Source organism: Hippocampus bargibanti, linkage group LG13 (assembly GCF_051943395.1).
Source record: "Hippocampus bargibanti isolate YZ-2025 linkage group LG13, ASM5194339v1, whole genome shotgun sequence".
Taxonomy (NCBI): Eukaryota; Metazoa; Chordata; class Actinopteri; order Syngnathiformes; family Syngnathidae; genus Hippocampus; species Hippocampus bargibanti.
The window spans coordinates 5,663,218-5,682,152 of record NC_142746.1 but is presented as its reverse complement, the minus strand read 5'-3'; the positions used below and the strand labels follow the sequence as shown (position 1 = coordinate 5,682,152).

Genomic DNA, 18,935 nt, shown 5'->3' with positions numbered 1-18,935 from the left:
ATCTGGAAGGACTTCTTTAATCGATTGCAAACATTTATGCTTTCGTCTTCAGAACTATTTGAATCATATCCATAACTGGATAAGTAACAAGAAAGCATCTTCTCCAAATCTGAAGCCATTGTTTCGATTCTAGAGCAAGGCAAAGACATCCTGGCGTGACGTCACAAACAATTGGGCGGGACCTTGTAAAACTCGCCATTTCTGGTTTCATTTTGAAGTAGTTTTGGGACACTTTCATTCATTTTTATTGGTGTTTTGCATTTGACTAAAAATATCATCCTGCGCGTTTTGGGTATTTTAGATGCTATAAAACGTTTTTTTCTGATGTCAGTTAGGAAACAAAAACAATGGTGTCGGTTGTCCTTTAACTGGATGCTCATTTTTGTTGATCTTAATAATAATAATAATAATAATACATTTAATTTCTAAGCGCCTTTCAAAACTCTCAAGGACACTTTCTTGTGGAACAACTTGAGGACATGGCGGTAAACAGCGGAGCACAAATAATTGAAGCGCAAATTGACAAGCAGCGGATAAAGTTAAAGCAGGATTAACTGTTGGGGAAATTGTAGATGTTGGTAGAAGTCTGTTGTTATCTAAATATGAGTTTGTATACCTTGCCATGTTGACCAAGTCTCTCGTAGCAAATGATAACATCTTCCCATAGCTGGAGCTTTTCGTAAATGAGTAGAGCCGAACTGATGCAGGCAAGGTCTGTCAGAAGAGTCGCCAACTGTTTCTGTTGAGAAAGGCAGAATTATATACGTTTTACTTTGATATACTTTGATCCATATTTTCCAACATACACACACAATGTCACTGCCAACACGAGCAATTAACTAATTGGGAATTGTGTGACATGGAGCGCCATTCCCGAACTTGTTCAGGTTTTGGTTTTTCTTGCGGGGGGTAACGATAAAGTGCTGGTCAGACCTCTGGCAATGTTTTTTTCCCTTTCACGAGGGGCCAGCATTCGCCTTTTGTCCATGTTAGCGCTTTGTTCCAGCTTCAACCCGTGATTATAGGAAAAGGAGCGTCAGCGCAGAGCACTGATGCGCATGAGGAACTCTCGCGGCTTAGAATTGAAGCGGATTTACTCGGGACGGGAGATGTGGGATAATTTCTTTGTCAATGGATGCTGCAGCTTTGTGTTTGCTTTCAACATTTGGATTGTAGCAGACGTTTACATTTCACCAACACGTTACTGATCCACTGGTGAAAAGGACACATTGATCCTCTCCTGTTTCATTTAGAACTGCTTCATACAACAAAGAGGGTGCAAGTTCTGAAGTGTCTTTTTTTTGGTTCTTTTAACTTCAAGATGGTGCCGCGAGAGTGACTGCATTAGCAGCTCCTGTATTTTGTTTTTCTACTTTTTCCTTTCCTTTCCTCTTCCTTCCATAACTTTGCTGCTGTGAAATGTAAATTTCTCCACAGCGAGACTAATAAAAGTTAACCCGATTCGATTCGATCCGATCTTTGAAACAATGAGGAGAGTAGCAGATAAATGCAATGAAAATGAAGTTGTGATACCGTACTCTTCACAACTGCTGAGGAAAAGCCAATGTTACTTGATGGTATGATGTCACATGTCACTGTGATATCTGAAATTTTCCTAATTTATTCACGTGTGAAACAAGTTGTGTATAAATGGAACATGCGATTTGGCATCAAAACAAGGCACACCAACATCAAGCCCACGTTCAACCACCTGGTAATATAAAAAAGCCCTTCTTTTTGCAGGCCATTCTCCAAGAGAAAAAAAAAAGCATCGCTTCGCTAGCTGCAATCAAGAGTCTTGACCTACTTTCCTGTCCCCAGGCTGCAATAGGGACTCTTCAATTCCGACTTTATTGCTGTTATCAGTTATTATATGGCGGCTGGATGAGCTCGACTCCTCAAAAAGCTTTTTTCCTCTCCGAGGAATTCCTCCTCCGTCGATGCCTCAGACAAGAATAAATTATTGTATTACTGTTGTCTTTTTTTATACACATATCTGAGGGATGTTATCATGTCTTTTCAGCAATTATGAAGCTTTGTGGCTCAACAGATGTTCACATTTGTCTTGGAATTGCTCGTGTCCTCAAGCAATTCAAAAGCGTCAACTCCTTTTCAAAAGGAACCAAGGCCAACAAAGCAAACATGAACTTAATCTTATTCCGTCAAAATCCATTTGGGATGCATTTTGCATTTCCTTTCCAGTCTTTGTGAAACCTTTTGGTGACGCTAAATCTGGTTGATGCTCAAATGACACCTTTTACAGATCTGCGAGGTTTATGTTTGAGACCCTCACATATGGAGTTTAATGTGAGGGTCACACAACTCACAGAAACCCCCCCGACCCTCTCCCATAAATAAAAAAATACAAAATAAAACAAAACATTCATACTACTTGTTACCTGGACAACCCATCTGGTTGGAGCATGGCAGCAGTAAAAAACTTTCAGACGCTCGGTCAAGGGACAGTTCTTGTCTTCAAAATGGTCTACTATTGCCTGAAATAGAAAACATAAAATGTGCTGCAGAAATAATGGTATTCCTTTTGGATGCAGGATTGCAGCAATTAACTTTAATTGAATGCATTGCTATTAACTCATTCACTGCCAGAAACGTGCAAAAATGTGTCTACTCCAGTGCCAGCCTTTTTTTAATTTTCACTCAAATTCCAGGACCTACAGAATATTCATGAGTTTTAGGACTACATACACATTCAATGCAGCATATGCAACTTTTGACTCTTTTCTTTCATCAGAAAAAAACGTTAATTCCTACGTTGTATGGGTTTGGAGTTATCTGAGCTTGAAATGGGGGAGGCTGTACAAAAGGCAAAAGCCCTTATGGGAGGGAAAAAAACCTTGCTATAGGTCTCACCATCGTTTTATCGGCCCTCCCCACAAAAAAAAAACCCAAACAAATTCGGGAATGGCGCTACATGTCATATTTTGAATTCACGAAAAAATCGGGAATGGCAGTGAATGAGTTTGATTTAATAGCAAGCCTCCAAAGTAGGCATGTCTAATAGCTATCTATTCATCCACAATACACGTGTCATTAGAGACAACATCAATTTGAATCACTAAGAGCAAGAGAACATTGACAGCAATAACATCAAAATCCAATGAGGACAGGTGAAGAAGTTGCATCAAACTGGCTAACTGTTGTTCTGGAGTCTTACCGAATGGGCAACCTATTGGAAATTGATCCAAACAACCAATACCAATAGAAAGAAAATTTGCTCTTATTATGTTTGTGACAAAAATGCATTTCCAAATAAAAGTGTTTCTAAAAAGAAAAGCAAATCAAATTACTGACAAAACAATAGTTGCCCATAACGCTGACATTTCCATCTCAGTTGACCCAGAGCAAAAAAGAACACATTTTGTGGTTCCTTTTGGATGCATGGCAGGCTTCCTCGGGGCCAAAGTGAAATATTTCCTGTATTTGACAGGAACTCCATTTTCATCGGACAGGAGAATTTCACGAAAAGGGTCCTTTGGCAACACAAAATTCCTACTTATTTTAAACCGCTAAACACTTTCAGACAAAAATTAGTGCATCCAAAAGATAGGCTACCAAATAAACAAAGTCATGTAGTTTATTCGATACATTTTAAAAATGAACATTGTAAAGAGCAATACACTGGGGAGACTAAACAAATTCTCAAAAAAAAAAAGACTTTATCAACATCGGGGGGGGGTAATACCAGTGGGCCTCAATCCGCAGTACATAAAAGCTAGCAACCACACATTTGACGGCAATGAAGTTAAAATCTTAGCGAAAGAAAATAGAAGGTTTTAAAGGGGAGTAAGAAAAAGCTATTTTCATAAAACAGCAAAACCCTTCACTAAATCACCATGGTGGTGTGAAGGTTTACTTTGGGTCGTTGTTACAACACACTCCTGAGCTCGTTACTACACAGGGTTAGTGATGCTGATGAGGTGATACCAGAGAGATTGCAGTATATATATATATATATATATATATATATATATATATATATATATATATATATATATATATATATATATATATATATAGTAAAGTCTCGTTATATCGATAGGCTGGGGAGTTAGAAAAAATGTCGATATAACCGTACTGTCGATATATCCGTCTTGCGCCGAACTGCATTAAGGGGCGAGGGGGGGGGGGGCAACACGTAAACGGGGGATCTTTGATATGCCATGTCATTTTATCATTGGGTTCATGGATTGCGTATCTAACATGCTTTTTGTACAGTAGTGAAGTGAAAAATAAATTAGTGCATAACATAAAAACGTCTTTACACATTTTTTAAGGACTATTTCCTTTCCAAAATGCAACCAATGCAAAATCCTCACGTTCTATTCACACGAAACCACGAAAAAAAAAAATATATATATATATATATATCAGAAATCTTTGAAGAAATATGTCACCAGGTGAAAAGAAATATGTCACCAGGTGAAAAGATTACAACCAATAGCATCACAAGCCAAGCTACTTGTGGTTTGGTGCCATTTTCTTTGCACTTCTCCGGCTGGTCTCGGTCTGTTTGCCTAGGCGGGATATGGACACACACCCTTCCATGAGCCACCAGTCCACCAAACCACACTTGTAGTACAGCCCACTGGGGTTCAATTGGGCTGCGGTTAGCTTTCTTCCACATCAAACTTTTTCAACCAAGTCATTATGACTGGCTTTGGGCATTAGGACACAGTTTATGCTGACCAAAAATGACACTGAAACACCATTTCCAGAATGTCTCAGCCTTCAGTCACAATGCAACTGCCAAGTCTCTCAACAGCTGCACCACACAGAATCCGGACAGATACTTCTTTATTCCGGCCCAAATAATTATTTTTGGGTTTTGACAAATAAACAACTGCAAATTTCCCCATTGTGGGACAAATAAAGGTTTTCCGATTCTGAACTAAATGAACAGATAAATAAACAAATAAAACATACTGAGAATACATTAAAAATTAATTGTGTAAATATGACAAATATTCAAACAACCATGCCTTTCCTCATCTTCTTATCCTCACAAGATTACAGAAAAGCGACACGTTAAATTTGAGTGAGAGTTGGGAAGACTCTCCATCCAGCTTTATCCTCACAAGGGTCGGAGGGATTGCTGGAGTTTACCCCAGCTGTCTTCCAGCAGTACACACCTTGAGCCAGTTCCCAGCCAATCACAGAGCACACAGAGACAAACAACCAACTCTCACACTCACATCTTGGGAAAATTTTGAGTTTACCGTAAAGCTGCCATGCATGTTAAACCAGAGTACCTGGATAAAACCCCCGCAGGCATGGGTAGAACGTGAACTCCAACCAGGAAGGGCAAAACCGGAATCGAACCCTATGGCTCTGAACTATGAGGCAGACGTGCCAAACACTCGACCAAAGTGGGGCCCAAATATTCTGGTCAGGCCCTTATCGTTGGAGCACGAATGATGAGCTGGACTGCATGCAGACGACATGTTGTTTACCTGAGTTTGCATCATGGCTCTCTCAATACATCGAGAACTCCCTTTTTCCAGTTTGGTTCTGAGGCAAAGTGCAGTCATCTCCACAGCGCAGAACTTGGGCTGAGACAGTAAACACTGCGGACACACAAGATAGTACATTTCAAGTCACGCAAGAACAATTTAAAGGAAAACCGACATCAATGTTTTGTTTCCTGACTGACATCAGAAAAACATTTTATAGCATCTAAAATACCCAAAACACGCAGTATGATATTTTTAGTCAAATGCAAAACACCAATAAAAATGACTTAAAGTGTCCAAAATCTGCAAAAAAATGAACCCGGAAGTGGCCAGTTTCAGAAGGTCCCGCTCCCATGTTCGTGGTGTCATGGCAAGACGTCTTGCCTTGCTCTAGAATCAAAACAATGGCTTCAGATTTGCAGAGTATGCTTTCTTGTTACTCATCCAGTTATGAATATGATTCAAATAGTTCTGAAGAGGAAAGCACACATGTTTGCAATCGATTAAATAATTTATTCCCTGCCATTTTGAGGCAACATTTGGGGGGTAATGTATCACCAAAAAAGAGGCAGAAAATGGCGACCAAGCTCTGTGTGAGGAATTAATCAGCCCATTTCCACAGGCTGATAAATTCCTTACATGGAGCTTTGTCGCCCCTGTCTGCCTCTTTTTGGCGCAACATGACGTTTTCAGACCAAACAAGTACAGCAAAATGCATTGACGTGATGGAAGGACTGCTACAATGTGTCCTTTTTTTCGGTCAGGGGCGTTCCTTCAGTGACGTAGGTTGAGGACTCGTCACCAACTCAAAAACAAGACTTCCGGAATATTCAGTGCGAGTCTTAAAACGTAAAATATAGCTATATGCGGTGGAATCTTTGTAAAATACGCTCGGTCGAAGTCATTTGAAGCCATTTTACAAATTATGGACACAACTTCGGCCGACCAAACGTCGGTTGTCCGTTAAATCAAGGCAAACAGTCTGTGGCCTACACCGTGGCTGGCATGGTCACTTTAGAATTTGGTAAAGTTGTTAATTTTTAGCCGACAAACAAAATTCAAAACACCAGGCCTCAATCTGAAAAAAATATATACAAACGTATTAGTAACCATGAGGACGTCTTGTATCATTTGACGTGTATGGTGAACCCATCATCCATTTTTTTTTTGCTCTTATTCAGAATATAGCTACGGCCGCTCTGAAACTGTTGCGGTTCACTCAGCTGACTTTATTTATGGCAGCGTGGGTTTTCTGTCTCTAGACAGTCAAGTGACGGGCATTCATTCCCCTGGCCAGAGCCAAAGTCAGTCAAATACGACCTAATAGGATACTTTCACTCAGTGTGGCATCGAAAATAGCTAGTTTTGAGCCGAGCCAATGCGCAGTGTTGGGAGTAAATTTGCCTGCTTGGGCCATTTTGGTTTTGGAATGATATCAAAATAATGCATAGTGTTAAGACCTTGGAAGAAAAAGGACTGTCTTCACAATAAAACTGTTGTTAGAATTTAAATTTCAGTGAAGGTAGTTTTGTTTTACGGCATCGTATATGGGAGACATTTGGAAACATGTCGATTGGAAAATTTTGACAAGGACCTAAATTCCCCTATTCAACCAATGCATCACATTTTGCGCTCATATTGCTTGGGCGGTGAATGGAAGAATTGTATGAAGCAGCGATTAATATATGTATTTGAATATTTAGCTTTTGGTTATATTTGAATATGGAGGGAAGGAATTGCAACATCCTTTTTGCTTGGAGTGACTTTTTTTCCACAATGCTGTATCATACTTGGGAATCCAGTTTGAATTGCATACACTTTCTAAAATGGTTCATGATGTTAGCTTGGATCACATTTTGCCCATTGGCTAAAATGTGAGTGACTCAGAGTTTGGATCACAATAACACTACAATAAGCCCTTCCTTTCCAACAACTTGGAATAAACAACATTCATCAAGATTTATGGAGCCAATTTTCTGTTGTAGTATGACAATGTTGGTTAACCCAAAAGAGAAGAGGATTTTTTGACGATATCTGTGACATTCTGTTTGTAGAAGTCAGTGAACATACACAAAAAGTATCAATTTCATACATTTTGATTTGTTGTTTTGATTTTGGGACTTAGGGTTTTTACTCAGAGGATCTATGTGTGTATTAAGCTGTTTTTTCCATTGATGATGTGCAAGTGTAGATATAAAATAAGGGGAATGATATTTTGAGAGATGGCCTTATTGCACCAATAGCAATAGTAGCATGTGCCATATAGCTATAGCATAGTCTTGCCAAAGTGTTTAATGTTAATAAAATGGCAATAAAACATTTGGTTCCTCAGACACAAGCCGGAAAAAAAGTTGGATGCCAATACCTCAGTACTGTAGACCCAATTGAACACCCAGCAACTATTATCTATATCAGGGGTGTCAAACTCATTTTTTGCCACATTGTAGTTATGGTTTTCTTTCAAGGGCCGTTTGGAATTTGAGGAGGCAATTGGAATGTTTAATCCCCTCCACATTTTACATATAGCGTGAATAACGAATGACTTGTTTTCGTGTGTAGTCTTCACCTCGTAGTTCATGCACTTTTTTGTGGTACAAAATGAAGCAATCGACCTGATACAAGGGCACACAACATATCTTACACCGCATTCTCGTTTCACTTTGGGAAAGCAAGTTTGTTGCGGTGAGGGTTTTGCACGAGAGCACATAAAGCTTTTTTTCATGGCGGATTTTTACTTTTGTGCAGACAAAAGCGTCCTGCTGCTTTCACCAACTCCATGTTTCAGTCAAGGTGGAAAGCAATCCTTATGGATTACAGTGAGACCTCAATTTACAAACACCTTATCTTACAAACTTTTCGTCTTACAAACGTCACATTTCTGAAAATTAAACCTTATAATAAGCACTATTTTCATAATACACACCCACCACGGCTGGCGGAGTGATCTTCGGCGGAAGCAGCACCAGAGATTAAGTTACCAACAGTCCTTGTGGAAGGTGACTCCTTCCATAAACCATCAACGACCATCAAAAAGGTAAATAAAACTTTATTTTAGAGCACAGTTTATTTCTTTAATTACAGTCCTCATGTAATGCGCCTCTTTCCAAACAGCAATTCCCTTTGACCTTAGACCTCCAACGCCATTCCATCAAGCCATAAATGTAAAAGTGACTTTATGATACAATGCAGTGTATTTCTTTCATTACAATACAATAGCACATTTATTATACATAGAATAAGGTATGTTGTGCGTAGTTTTAAGGCTTATTTAGTTGAAAAGTACATTTTATGGAAACCCGGGAACGGATTATTCCCATTTTAATGGTTTCCTATGGGAAAATTTCTTTTGAGATACACACTTTTCACCTTACACACTCTGTCTGGGAACCAATTAAGTTCGTAAGTTGAGGTCTCACTGTACTTATTTATACGCGGATCAACCTGCTCGACTCTACGCTACTCAAAAACTCTACCCATGCATTCCTCTCCGTCGACAAAGGAAATCACGTTTGAATACGTCGTGGATCGGTGGTTGTAGTGGCTTATCGTGGCATATCTAAACATCATGGGGACTAAAAGAGTTTGTGTGTGGGGTGCTGTGTGAAGTAGACCACGCACACACTCTCACACACACACACGTTTTTTTCATCATAGTGGGGACTCGATGCGCGAAGGATTTGCCCCGTGGTAACCCAATTTCAAATCTGAAAAAATACATTTATGGAACTCATAAAAATTGGATTTTAGGACAATTTTTGAGCCTGTGCACACTCAGAAATCACTTTCAAAATGCATATTTCTTTCGTCATATTTCAAAACGTGAATACACACACATGCGCGCACGCACACACACACAAACACAAAAACGCACACGCACGCACACAATACAGCCAAAACTGCCTAACTTTCTATCTTTATGCATCGGGTCTGTTCACAGATTTTTTTTTAAATTAATTTGAAAGCTCCTTGTGTATGTACTGATATCCAATGGTGTGCAAAGTGCACTGAGACCTCGAGATGTCCTCCAGCCAAAAGGGCTACTGTGGTCAGTTAGTGGCGATGACAGCCAGACATGTGACAACCATCTAACCAGCCTGCAGATTCCTGGATCTACATGTAGACTGGGAAGATGCCTGTTCACAGAGCTCGCAGCATTCCAGCACATACGGTTACTTTTTATTCAAAGGTTACAACCTGATGATGGCAAAGGATGACTATAATAATATAAGCAGATCAAATAGTCGTTACTGGTTCTCATTGCGGAATGAGTGTGGGTGTACTATTTATTTTCAGTGTTGAAGAGGGGAAAGTAAATAAATAAATAAAACTCAAAGATTATTTTCCCCTGTCTTTTCTGTGGTGCCTCGTCTAGCCGACTGGAGAGACTCAAAGGACAGTTTACTTTGCTGCCAGTAATGGTTGCCGGAAATCACAAATTAAGGAAAATAAAATAAAAACGAATTGTTTATCCTGATATCATAAAGTATGACACCAGTTACTGATACAGGCGAGCAAGATGCATTTGGAGTATGTATGAAAGGCAGTTTATAAGTACTTAATAAAATTAAACAAATTCGTCTTTCATTGAAATGTGACGTTTTAGATGTCTAAATTGCTACTTTGCTTCTGTCATTACTTTGAAGAAAGAAAAAAAAATATGTTGCATATTTGGATTAAAATTCCCAAATAAAGACAGAGAGAGAGAGAGAGAGAGAGAGAGAGAGAGAGAGAGAGAGAGAGAGAGAGAGAGAGAGAGAGAGAGAGAGAGAGAGAGAGAGAGAGAGAGAGAGAGAGAGAGAGAGAGCTAGCAAGTGAGCGCTCAGCGGGTCAATCTGCTATACAGTAGCTCTGCTTTATGGCCAATGAATGATTTTACTGCCTATACATCTGCCACGAATCTTGGAAAACGTTACAATGCATTGCATGATTCAGACTTTATCTTAGTTTTACTCCCTAGTACTTCATACTATCTTTGTGATTGCTTTATTTCATGTATATGATAGGTGTCCATGTTAAGCGCTTTGTTACAGCTTCAGCTGTTGTTAAAGTGCTAGCCGCTGCTCACCCGCACAAAAAAAGTTCTTATCCCGTGACTGTAAAATGTCTGAGAGTTTTGAAAGGCGCTTAGAAATTAAATGTATTATTATTATTATTATAGATAAATCAATATGTATTGTTTTGCATTGTAGTGATGTCAAAACATTGTTTAGTACAGCCAGACACAAGGGAGCGAGACAGAAACAGGGAGAGAGAGAGACAGGGATACATAGAGAGAGAGAGAGAGAGAGAGAGAGAGAGAGAGAGAGAGAGAGAGAGAGAGAGAGAGAGAGAGAGAGAGAGAGAGAGAGAGAGAGAGAGAGAGAGAGAGAGAGAGAGAGAGAGAGAGAGAGAGAGAGAGAGAGAAACAACATAATCAAGTTCATCGGCTGGCCTGGGGCACACATGTCAAGTAGGGGAACTCTAAACAAACGGAAACAAATGCAAGATAAATACGTACGAGACAAGATATTTTTGTCATATATGCAACAGAATGGTTTGGCATCAAAGGGTTCCAGCTGGATGTGTTCAGCTCTGGAGCCTTGCTGTTTTTCAATTTTAATTTCCTGTCCTGACAGGCACTCTTATCAGCCTAGACAGATTCGGGATTGTCACCAAATAAGCCAAGTGCGCTATCCTATGACTTTGTTGCGATGTCTCCAGATGAACAGCCTGTTTCCAAATGAGATCTGTTGAATTAGAGGCAGCCTTGTTTTCCAACGTTTATCAGTTCCAGTTGAGTTTTTAATGATGGAAGTCGACTTGGGTCCCTGACGTCAAGTGGCAAGTAGGATAATAACTTGAAGACATCAGAAACGCCTCATTACGCCAACATGACCTCACAATGATCGGGCACTGACGGCAATGAATGAATGGCTTTTGCAGCTGCTCTAAGAACAAACGTCTCTCGATTCACACTTTAACAAAAATTACAGCGGAATATTTTACAGCAAACAATCTGGAAAAAGACGGTCAACTATTTGTTCTGCAAGAGCCTCCCCTCCCCAATCGGAAAATGGCAGCGGAAAAAAAATATATTAAAAAACAAGAATAAAGGGTCGATCTCCAGCCATTTTGCGATTTTATCCATTGCTGGAATGAACTGAAACTTTCTTATTAAAAAAAATTAGCACAATAAATCTTGAGACTTTAAAACGGGGTTGTTTTTCTTCTCATGTGATGCTCTTCTGTCATTTTTCTTTTTTTTTTCAATGACTGTTGTGATTAAATTATTGTGAAATGCTGATGATATCAGCATGATGATCAGTCGAACTCTAACTAAAACCTTATACGGTAGACCTTCTACTGTACAAGGTTTGTACTCTACAGGAAATACGGAAATTTCGGCACAGTTGATTGTCTGGTTCGTACATCTGCCTCACAATGCAGAGGAGCCAAGAGCTCGAATCAAAGATTGTCTAGCCTTCCTGTAGGGAGTTTTTATGTTTTTCCCCACACCTATGTGGATTTTCTCAGTCACTCTGGTTTCCTCTTACATTTCACAAATGTGTGGGACGTTAACAGAACAGTCTACATTGTCCCTCGGTGTGTGCCCAGCGACTGGCTTCTATTACTGTACATATTTGAGAATAGGGCTTACTCACTCACCTATGCTTTAAAATACTTAATTATTACTATTTGTTTGTCTACTTCTACCTTTCATAATTTTGCTGCCGTAAATTGGAAAAGTCTTAATTGTGAGACAAATAAAGGCATTCTTGTCTTATCTTCATCTCAGAGCGCCTGTGCTGTGACCAGTTCAAGTGAAATATATACAGTTTTATGGAAGTCACAAGCAACCCGATGCTCTTTACTGCAAAGGCAATAAAATATTGAAGATTTAAATGCCACGGAGGGCATTTTACCTAAAACCAGCTGTCGAAACATCCGCAGACACAGCATTATCAACAGTCCTATCCACAGGGAGTTGTTATGAAATAGACTGCTGGTTACCTCTGAACCAGCGGCAACAAGAAGAGCACAAAAAGGTCTGAGTGAGTTGTTACCCTTTTCATTCTTTAGGGACTTCAACCGCAATTTAAACGAATTGTTTGAAAATGGTTAAACATGTGTCACTTACAATAATGATGTATTAACAATTTGGAATCTATTAATGGCAAAGTAGAATACAGGAGACCAAAATGTAATAAGCATGACAAATGACAGCCAGGTATGATGAGACTAAACAGAGATATCATCGTCGGTCATCAAAAAAAATGACATTTTCCACATTTACTGCAAAATTGTAGCGACGTGCCGGGACTGACGAGCAGCCTACAGGACACTGAACTTGTGAACAGTGAAGTCAATCGGACAACTTAAATAATATTCAATGCCAAATGTGAAATAAAGTCAAAGTCAACCAATTAAGTTCGTAAACTATCACTACATAAAATCACTTGTTGCATCCCTGTGGAGCGTTGATAGGGTAGTCATTAAAGGCAACACAAAACAGTGCGATAAATTGAGAAATAATTAATTTTAATTCTTATTCAGGATCTTTCAAGCACTCTGGAGTTAGTTTTGAGAGTGTTTTTTGCTGCTAAGATAATGAACCTCTGACAAAGAGTGCAGCCAAGCCTGTATTGCACATACAACCGATGAATAAAATCCCCCCTCCCTCTCTCTCTTTCAAAAAAAATTAAAGTCATGTATAATTTCCCTTTTACTTTACAATTGTGAACCACTTTGTGTTGGTCTTTCACATGGCAAACAAAATATATTTATGTTTGTGGTCAGAACATGACAAAATGTGGTAAAGTTCAAGGGGTGTGAATACCTTTTCAAGCCACTGTATGTGTGTGTATGTATGTGTGTGTGTGTGTGTGTGTGTGTGTGTGTGTGTGTGTGTGTGTGTGTGTGTGTATACTAGTGCTCTCAAGCCATTTAAAACATTGTTACAGTTCATTAATTAAAGTTTGTCATTAATTGATCTAATTTTAATCTTGTCCTAAAATTGATGAGAAAACCCCTACTTTCATTTTCAATTGATTACATTCATGAGGCAGATAAAAAAAGCGGCATGATAAAGTACTTGGGCAGATGGAGCCATCCGCATTTACTTACTGCTGTATTTGATTCGAATCACCTATTCGAATCAGTCCTATCTGTAACCTTTAGTTTTGACCATGATGGAGATTATCTCTGTTTTGTTTGTTATTGTAAATCTCCATAAAATTAAAAGAAAATAGAACATCATGAAGGCATTGTCACATTCATGAACTTTGGCAACTCCACATGGATGGTGGTTTACCGAACTATTTGCAAACTAAAAATAAGAAACACATTATAAATATACACTGTCCACATACAAATGATTAGTGTCCTTCATGAGGATCAAAGTAAAGATCTGTCCTACCCCTACAAAACAAACAAACAAGCAAAAAAAAAAAATAATTAAACAAAATAAAACAAAAATAAAAAAAATAAAAAGAAATAAAAAATAAAATAAAATAAAATAAAATAGCAAATGTTGACAGGTGGCAAGAGGAGGCATATGACAGGTTGACCGTAACCCTTCTTGCTACGGTAGTCCCTGAAGTGAATTCACATCCTCTCAGGGGACATTTGACCCATTTGACAACCACAACCAACATGTACAACTATTAATATTGATATTATGGAAGGTACTTACTGATGTGAAAGCCAGAAGTTCTTCTTGTGTCAATTTGTGGACAGGGTTGTTCTTGTGAAAATCAGTGCTGGAAAACACAGTCCACACAAAAGTCCAGATCAGCCCAAGAAAAATGTATATTAGTTCAGAAATTCTGCTTCAAGCCTCACCCTTGCCAAAAGTGAGGAAACCCCTTTCACAAAAAACAACCTAATGTAGGAGTAAATTATATTGTCATTTAATGTGTGTGTGTGTGTATATGTGTGTATAAATAAATACATTCGGGAATGGTAGCGTGAGTTAATATGATATTACCTGAATCAAAACTGTGGTATTTTCTATATAATAATAAACACAAAGCATGCTACAAGGATCGTCCTATCTGAACGCAACACTCTCTGCTCGTTATGGTAACATTTAAACATGCCTTCAAAATATGATTCAACGCAAATACAAAGTGCATGAAATCCATATTTTTCAGTCCAACTCCTGATACTATCTGTTAAATGTTAAATTTCTTGAAATTCATGGGATCCTCTTCTGTCTTGTTTGCCCTTCCCAAACAAACTTTGCAAAGACATTTGTTTTTTTACTCATTTTACTAGCTCCCGGGTTTCATTGCAGCGGTAACCTATCACATGACCAAGAAGCGCACTTTGACCTGCGTCAAAAGTGACATATTCTAGATCATATTTGTCAAACTCAAGTGCTGGGGGCCAAATCTGGCCCACCATGTCATTTGATTCAGCCCGTGAAAGCAAACCAAACTAGTGAATTTCCATGATGCTTGCTCAAGGCTGAATCAAAATTTCAAATTGTCCCATGTAAACCACAATAACAGTCATTATTTTTTTACTTCAAATGTGTTATTCATTAATTTGTTGTGCGCTCTAGATGTAATATGTGGAAGGGATTGAACATTCTATTGGCTTCCCCAAATTCATAACGGCCCCAAAGAGGAAAACCGTAACTACAACGTAGCCCGCTGCAAAACATGATTTTTGACACCCTTGTTGTAGACCAGGGGTGTCAAAGTCATTTTTTGCCGCGGGCCACATTGTAGTTATGGTTTCCTCTCGAGGGCCGTTATGAATTTGGGGAACCCATTAGAATGTTTAAATCCCTTCAAATATTACATATAGAGCACACAGCAAATTAATGAATAACTTGTTTTCAAATCTGAAGTCAAGAATAATGACTTTTATTGTGGTTGACATCCAAAAATATGAAAATTTGGCGCAGATTTTAGCAATCATCATGGAATTTAACAAGTTTGATTTGCTTTCGCGGGCCGAAAAAAAATGATGTGGCGGGCCGGATTTGGCCAAATTCCGCGGCGAAGGTATTGAGGACCTCTGTTTTAGAAGACTCCATAGAAGGTGAACCCTCTCTCTCTCACTTAACTCCATCCCCATTTTATCTTACCAATTAGAGGAGTAGTTTGTTTACTTTAACCCTTTCAGGGACAGCAGTTACATCAGTGGATAGCTTATCGTGGTATCAGGCAACAGGATGCAGTAAAGAGAAAATCAAAAAGACTCAAAGAGTTTGCAGATTTTTGGTTCTCCCGTAATGGTGTTTCAGCCCAAGCCAAACTTCTGTCACAAAGTTGATCACATCCCCATCGCCTCAACTCCAAAGTGCTTTTTCCGGATCTGGATCGTTACAACTGAACTCCACCAGTGGGCATCCATCAACCTGTTTTTCCAATCAGGACCGGTACCATGAATTCTTGATCCATAGAGTGAAACCCAGACGCTGTTGGGCTCTTTCTTATAGATGTCTTTTTCTCATGACAAACGGAATTAAGTTCCAGGCACACATGGGAACTTCCTTACCTTTGAGAAATTTGTGAATACACTTCGTCTGAGTTGCACCACAATAAAACATTCCATGGCAGTCTCAGCAAGCACAAGGTATGCCGACGACAGTAAAAGGAATGTTGCTTTGTGAAATAAACTATGCCTCCGTCACTCTTTAGAGATGTTTATAGTTGTATTAAGTTCATCCTGACTACTTGATATCTAATTTTAAAAAGATTATTTTCTTAAAAGACAGTGTATTGTAGGTGTTCAAATATCTGACATGTTTCGGCGTATACTTCCGCCTTCGTCAGAGTGACACCTGTTTCAGAGCGCTGTCGGCCCCGCCTGCACCTGCACAGGTGCTGGTTGTCCCGATCAGTGGCAGACTGCCACGTTCGGATTGGCGGCCAACGGGTAGCACTGTCAGCCCTGCCTGCTGCCTCGCAGGTGCTGGTCGTTCCCAATCAGTGACACTGGCAGTGCACCCTCACGTCCAGCCACGCTGTCGTCGTGCAAGTTAAATTGATTCACATCCACGACGAGCTGTGCAACGTCCGCGTTCACGTCAGTCCGAGACCCCACTCACCGCTGGATGCCGCAGCTGCCATGGACTGGTCTTGTTTCCCCGGTGACGGGCAGTTCGCGTCCACATTAGCCCATGTCACGTCGAGTTTGAATTGAGTCACTCGACGAGCCGTAACGTCCACGCCAACGTCCGGTCGAGACCCGTTCCCATACGGCCGTCAGGGTTGCCATTCTGCGCCTGGCAGTGCAACGTCCACGTCGCGCCATGCGTCGTCACGTGAACGTGCGAGATGGATGCACTCACGCCCACGACGATCCGTGCCACGTCCACTTCAGGGCGAGTCCCGTTCCCATCAGGCCGTCGCCCCTCATATGCTGGAGAAGCAACGGTTGCCGTCCCCACCATTGTTCCCTGGCGAGTTGGACCTTTTGGGAGACTGTTGGGACTTCTGGAAGCAGTCCCTTGAAGGGGGGGTACTGTCATGATCTGGTTGGCGACCAACGGGTGGCGATGTCGGCCCCGCCTGCACCTGCACAGGTGCTGGTCGTCCCGATCAGTGGCGGACTGCCACGTTCGGATTGGCGACCAACGGGTAGCGCTGTCAGCCCTGCCTGCTGCCTCACAGGTGCTGGTCGTTCCCAATCAGTGACACTCAAAAGGACTCCCGGCACGACCATTCGCTGTCGGGTCATTGTTGTATGCTTTGTATGCAATTGTATGCTGTGCTTGTTTCACCTTGGCGGACTTTTAATCTTGGTTTTCTTTTGATACTTCGTATTTTTTCTATTCAGATGATTTTGATGTTTTACATTTTGTTCCTGCTGACTTTATTTTAATACAATTTGTCAAACACAACCTCCTGCTCCCTCCTGTCTGATTTTTGGGATCAAAAGCCGCCATCACCACCTTGCAAACCGCGACACACACACATGGATTTACAGGATTTGTAAACTATTCGCAGGGTTACTCTATAGCTGAACTGGAAGTCTAGGTTTTGGATGATAGGGTTGCGATAAACCTGGAATTAACACGACTGGCTGCTCGTGTTTGAAGGTTGCATGCTCATCCAAGTGTCACTTACCAGATGCCCAGAATGACTGCTTGCTCCTCAGCAGTGAATTGCGGCAGCCTGTATTGGTCCGGCTCTGCTAAATTAACCTTGTCCAACACGGTGTCATCCCCAAGATTGCAATTCTGCAAGTACAAAAAACAAACAAACAAACATTAGTATAAATGACTGCTTTGAACAGAACAGACAGTGGTAGGAAAGCAAACAAAATTTGTTTGTTATTATTATATTGTTTTTCAATATGAACATACAGTATGCATCAATGTGGATACAGGTATATTCATCTTACAGAGAGCCAACAAAATTAGCAGCAGAACAAAAAAAAACTGTGTTTAGATATTTTAACAAATGCTGCAACATTGAGTTCACTGACAATAAATTCAGTCATCAAATCAGCACGACATTTGCGGCAGTTGTCGAGCAGTGTCACTGGTTTTCCACACAACAGGGTGGAAGCAATAAATGCCAGATATTAAAATCTTCGCACCCTTGTGACGACAGTGAAAGCCAACCAGATTGCAGGTCATCATTTGCAAACTTGATGTCATCGGGATTTTTATTTTTTTTGGGGGCGGGGGGCAAGACAGGCAGGATCAAACCAGGAGTTCTGCACATTCAGTGTAGCACATTACACTGCAACATTTCAGGGAGTACTGGGGTCTACTGGAAAATATACATAATATTGTAGGAACAATAATATGAATAGTAATAAAAATGAAATTTGTTATGATTTAGACAAATTGTGTAATCCATAGTAACAGATGAAAATCTCATTTTGGAAAGGGAAATTGTGCTTTCATAGGTCTGCAGAGAAAAAAAATACTTCCAGACGAATTCCAAATTCCAACAATGAGGACAAATAATTTTGAATACATTTGATCGATTAATTGTGGATTAATTTTTGCACATTGAAGACATAAATAACTTAACCCGATCTGCGTATTTCCACCTACGCAATATCAATCGTCTCTCACCCCTCACACCACTGCTATCCTTGTTCATAGTCTTGTCACCTCCCGGATTGACTAATGCAATTCACTTCTCCTTGATGTCCTTCAGAAACTTCTCCACAAACTTCAACTAGTCCAGAATTCTTCAGCCCGGATCATCACCAGAACCTCATCCTTTCACCACATCACCCCCGTCCTCCAAGAGCTCTACTGGCTCCCGGTCAAATGTAGAATCAACTTTAAAATTATTCTTTATACATTTAAAGCTATCCATAACCTCGCCCCCCCATACGTATCTGACAGAGCTTTCAGCTGCTCTGCCCCCAAACTCTGAAACTCACTTTCTCCCAACATTCGTAACATCGATTCTCTTCCCACCTTCAAATGCCATCTCAAAACCCACCTATTTAAAATTGCATTTTCTGTGTAACTCTGTTGTTTCTATTTATAATTGTATTTTATTT

At 40.1% G+C, this 18,935-nt stretch overlaps 1 protein-coding gene across 1 annotated transcript in view; it reads right to left on the bottom strand.

Annotated features, from left to right (window-relative positions):
- The window catches only part of ttc27 (tetratricopeptide repeat domain 27), a 58,975-nt gene that overhangs the window by 15,866 nt on the left and 24,174 nt on the right, over positions 1-18,935 (bottom strand). The window contains exons 8-12 of the mRNA XM_089012104.1: positions 17,534-17,646; positions 14,143-14,209; positions 5,472-5,585; positions 2,400-2,495; positions 617-739 (exon numbers count right to left, since the gene is read on the bottom strand). Of these exons, the coding sequence (XP_088868230.1) occupies positions 617-739; positions 2,400-2,495; positions 5,472-5,585; positions 14,143-14,209; positions 17,534-17,646 (513 nt within the window). The remainder of the gene's footprint in view (positions 1-616; positions 740-2,399; positions 2,496-5,471; positions 5,586-14,142; positions 14,210-17,533; positions 17,647-18,935) is intronic.